The 5,000-nt window shown below is 47.0% G+C and overlaps 1 protein-coding gene across 8 annotated transcripts in view; it reads right to left on the bottom strand.

Moving 5' to 3' along the window:
- Window positions 1–5,000, bottom strand: part of LOC113813795 (sodium/potassium/calcium exchanger Nckx30C) — a 440,400-nt gene that overhangs the window by 74,088 nt on the left and 361,312 nt on the right. For all 8 annotated transcript variants that reach the window (XM_070113274.1, XM_070113272.1, XM_070113278.1 and 5 more), the window contains exon 3: window positions 4,658–4,787. In XM_070113274.1, coding sequence (XP_069969375.1) covers window positions 4,658–4,787 — 130 coding nt within the window. The remainder of the gene's footprint in view (window positions 1–4,657; window positions 4,788–5,000) is intronic.

The raw sequence follows: 5,000 nt of genomic DNA, 5'->3' as shown, positions 1-5,000 counted from the left end.
CTCTTTCCCCGAAGTTGGAAGAGGAGACGGAAGGAAACAGAATGATTATAATGAGAATGATGAAAGTATGGCTTAGTCGGTGTGATTATCGCTTGATGATGATCATTAAACGATTGATTATCCTGAGAACTTTTTCTTTGGGGAAGGCTAGATCAGTAGCTACTCGAGGTGTCATGACGTCTGTTTTGATGATTGTTTAATGGAAATATAACGATTAAAATCATTATTTTCGATCTTTTTTGAAAACTGAAGAGACCAAAAATGATCGACCATATTCACAAAGCATCCGTAACTTTTGTGACGTCATCAAAATAAACACTATGTACTTAAAAAAAAAAGAAAAAAAATCAGACGCCATGACACCTCGAGTTGCTACTAATATAGCCTTCTCTTTTTTTCTTTTCTTTTTTTTAATGGGACTGTTTTGGTACGAGCGACTACCACTAGAGTCGCTAACGGTCATCGTTGGCTGCTAATAGTCACACGGCCGGGGGGGGGGGGGGAGGTATAATTGCCAACGTAAACGATCATTTGAATTGGAAGGCGTGTCTGCGTCGTTATGACTCCCGATCTATGCCACCAATTTCTCAAATAATACCTCTTTATTCCTCAATTCAAACCTCAAATGGTTATTTAGCTCCTCCCTCCCCCCGTACATTTAGAAAAGAACTTTACCTCCCATCTCTTCTAGAATATATTTCATTAACAACCTCCTCCTTCTACATAATTCGTTGAAAGCCATTCTCTCGCGACACAACCTCCATATGACACTTCCGTCACGTGACTCGTAAAAAAAAATAAGCAGTCACTTCGAAAATCGTAGAGACAGATACTTGGAGCAAAATCGTACCTCGATAACCGTTGAAGAATCCTCGTAGAGTGATAATCGTAATAATCGCACTGAGCGAAACGTACCTTAACTGTGATAATATCGACGAAAATGATAATAACAATATCAGCTTCCACAACAAAACAACAACAGCAATAGGAATGATAACGATAATAACAATAATAATGATAATGATAATAATAACAATGATAATGATAATTATAACAAAGACAATAATAATAATAATCATGACAAAGACAATAATAATCACTATATCAACGACACCAATAATTACTACAATAATGACAATAACAATAACAACAACAGCAATAAAACAACATAAAAGCACGGAACCCCAGGCCAGCTCGCGGCTCACCCCCAGAGAACGAGGGCGGCGCAGACCTCTCTCTCTCGAAATGGGTCTGTGGAAGCAAAGCGAAATGGGTTTCGGAAAGCGACCGGAAATCCCACGCCCAGGCCCTATGCCATGTGCGTCACGAATTAACAACAGTTGTAGAGTGAAAGGGCTGTTACATGTTTTTTTTTTTTTTTTTTTTTTTTATCTACCATGTGTTAGGTGAGAGGGGGTAGGGGATAGGGGGGGAGGGGAGGAATGGGCGTCTGGGTGAAGGGCGTGAAGGACAACATAAGTGATATATGGTAGAATTATTCCGAAAGGCACATAATGTTTATTCATGATTCTCCCTCTCTCTCTCTCTCTCTCTCTCTCTCTCTCTCTCTCTCTCTCTCTCTCTCTCTCTCTCTATCCCTCTCTATATATCTCCCTCTTTCTCTCTCCTTGTCTCCCTTTCTTTATGATATATCCCGGCATACCGATCATGGACGCGAGAGAACCGGCGCATTTCGAGACCGGAATAATCTCTGGCTGCCTCGCGAAATTTCCCTTTTATCGCCGCATCTCTCTACTCCCTTTCGACGCCCCCCCTTTCCCCCTCTTCGCCAGATATCTATCACCATTAAGCTTAGATCGCGGAATATTACACCGTAAAGTTTGGACAAGGGAAAGCGTGTCCGAGCGATCCGGCGTTTAGTCCCGCCTGTCCCGTCGCTTGTTAGCCGTCGCGCTGATCAGCTGGGACGTCGAACTCTGTCACGTCACGAGGGAGATGATGAGTCGAATTATTATCCTCCCCGTTTAGACGAAACACTTCTAATCACCGTCGCTATCGGCAAGGAAAACAAGGTAAAACAATTCTTTTCGTATTAATATTATTATCATTATTACTATTATTATTATTATAATTATTACTCTTATTCTTATCATTATCATCATTATAATTTTTATCATTGTTATTACTATTATTATTATTATTATTATTATTATCATTATCGTAAGCTATATAAAGAGCCACTCTTTTATTTCATCAATTCATCTACCTATCATATTCGTTTGTTAAAAATTCGTAGCATCAAACGCACTGACTCTCCGCCATCAACAATAAAGCGCTGATTTGACAAGAACGCGTGATTTCAAGAGCTCCGAATCCCTCCCGAAGCTCCGAAACTCCGAAGCCCCGAGCCTTCGCATCGACTCTTGAGCCGAGTCACTATCCGCACCTCCCCCGTACTCGAGTCACATCAGCTTTAGTCCAGGTCAAGTCACCTTAAGGGGGTGGTGGGTGGGTGGGTGGGGGTGGGGAGAGGGGAGAGGACGTCCAGTTCACTAGCTCCGAGGGACAAAAGACGCATTACAAACCCCCGCTGAGTGAAACCTCCGTCCATGACGCGGCGGGTACTCGGGGACGGGCATGGCGTCGCCGCTCGTTTGTCTTCCTCGCATTTCGTCTACGAGTCGGGGGCGGAGCGGGATGGCGGGAGGGAGGGATGGCGGGAGGGAAGGAGGGAGGGAGGGAGGGAGAGGGGATGAAGGAGGGTGGGGGGGGGGGTTGGTGGGGGTTCGGGCGTGGGAGTTGAACCGTGGGTTAAGGACGGTAGGAAGGAGAGGGGGAATTTTGTGAAGGAGGGAGAGAAAGAGGAGGAAAATGAGAACGAGGAAGAGAACGAAGTGGATAAGGGGAACGAAAAGAAGAAGAATGAAGAGGAAGAGAGAGAGAGAGAGAGCGAAAGAGAGAGAGAGAGGAGTGGTTGCCCCGAAGATTAAAGGCGGTCTCACAACAGCGCCGGTGCCTGCAAAACACTCCGAGAGATTGAAAGTGGCCCCCTCAATTTTGACGGCCTCCTCCTACTACTGAGAGCTTTTGTCCCGGGATTGAAGGCTCAGGGAAAAGGAGACATAGAAGAAGGAAAAATTGATATATAAATGAAAATAATAGAAGAGAGAAAGGCGATCGTCCACAACGGGCGTTCCTCCCCTCGCGCCGTTCCTCCCCTCGTCCAACACTGCGGGCAACTTTGATTTAGTGGCGATGCTAAAAGTGCCAGAGGCGGCCCTTTGAAGGAGACTGAGCAACGTCGCTCCTCCCTCCTCCTTCATCCCTTCCTCCCTTCCTCCATCTCTCCCTGTCCTTCACTTTCTTCTTCTCCATCTCTCACTATCCTTCACTTTCTTCTTCTCCATCTCTCCCTCCCTTCCTTCTTTCTCCCTTTACCTTCCTCATTCCCCTCCCTCCCTCCTTCGCCAACTTTCCCTTCCTTCCTTTCCTCCCTCCTCATTTACTCATTCCCCTTGCATTCTTCCTCATTCCCCCTCCCTCCCTTCCTTCTTCCTCATTCCCCCTCCCTACCTCACTATTTCTCCTTCATTCCTTCCCCTTCCTACCTCCCTCTCTACCCCTCTCTCATTCCTCCTCCCTTCCTCCCTCCCCTTTCATTTCCTACCTCCCTCTCTACCCCTTTCATTCCCTCCCTTCCTCCCTCCCCTTTCATTCCCTCCCTTCCTCCCTCCCCCTTCATATCCTCTCTTCCTCCCTCCCCTTTCATTCCCTCCCTTCCTCCAACACTCTCTTCTCCCTCGCGAAGGAGGCCGGGCCGAGGTCTGGGTCGAAGATGGGGATCCAAAGCCGGTCTGACGCCCCCCCCCCTCCCCCCCAATGCTCGTCACTTCCTTGTGTTGGGTTTGTAGTGTGACCTAAGGACAATGATTGCTTCTTGTCACCTTTACCTGTGTGCTGTGTCGTGTGACTCGCAGTAAGGTCTAATCTGTCGCAGTTTTCTTTGTCATGTAACCTCTAATTACATCTACAGTATGTACTTTCTGTCTACAGTATGTACTTTCTGTCATGTAACATACTATGCAATCTACTCTTTAAATTAATTTCTATGTACTGTACTTTCTGTCATGTTACCTACATAGCAAACGTCTAGGGTATATTTCACTACATCTATCGCTCTTACTAAGCGACAGCAATTATTTACATCGAAACTAGGAAAAAAAGGCTTACTAAATGTATCGAATCAGAGGAATCTCCTATGACAAAGTATTACATAACATCATCTTCTTTTTCCCTCCCTATCATCACCCTCATCACATCAACACCCTTAACCTTCTCACCCTTAAAGCAACACCCTTTTTTTTTACCCTTCCTTTCCCTCTCCCACCCTCTTTCCCCTCAACCCTCCCCCTCCCTCCCTCCCTCCCTCCTCCCCTCCCGACCCCGACCGCATCACCACCGCATCACCATTCCATCACCATCTCGCTCCCGAGTCCCCCACCGCCACCACCCCCACCATCGCCTGCCCCCGCCATCCACACCACATCCGCACCCTCGTAGGCCAATGCGGATGGAGGGACGAACGGGAAACAGACAGACGGAGGGACGAATGGGATAGCCAGGATAGTGCCGGAGATCGGACCCCTCGGGATGGTGAACAGTGACACGGCAGCGGGCGGCGTCAGCGGGGACTCACCATCGTGCAGCGGGTCGATGGTGTGGATCATCAGCTGGAGGAGGCCGTGGCGGAACTTGGTGCCCGAGTGGAGCACGGGGGCGCTGGGTCGACGTCCGCCGGACTGGGCAGGTTGGGGTCCCGCCGCGTGCTGCAACGAGAGACAAGAGAAGGCCGGTGAGCGCTCTGGTCGTCGGCTGGGTTATCGTTTTTTTTCTTATAAGTATGAATGTGTTTTTTTTTTTTCGTATTGTCAAAGTATTTTATTTCTTATATGTGTGAGTTTTTTCCCTATTGAGAAAGTTTTGATGTCTTATATGTGTGAATGGGTTTATTTTTTCCGTTTTGAGATTTTTTTTCTTAT

The sequence above is a fragment of the Penaeus vannamei genome, chromosome 34 (assembly GCF_042767895.1).
Source record: "Penaeus vannamei isolate JL-2024 chromosome 34, ASM4276789v1, whole genome shotgun sequence".
NCBI classification, from domain to species: domain Eukaryota; kingdom Metazoa; phylum Arthropoda; class Malacostraca; order Decapoda; family Penaeidae; genus Penaeus; species Penaeus vannamei.
Note: the sequence above shows the minus strand (reverse complement) of the source record. Positions and strands in the feature narration are given on the sequence as shown.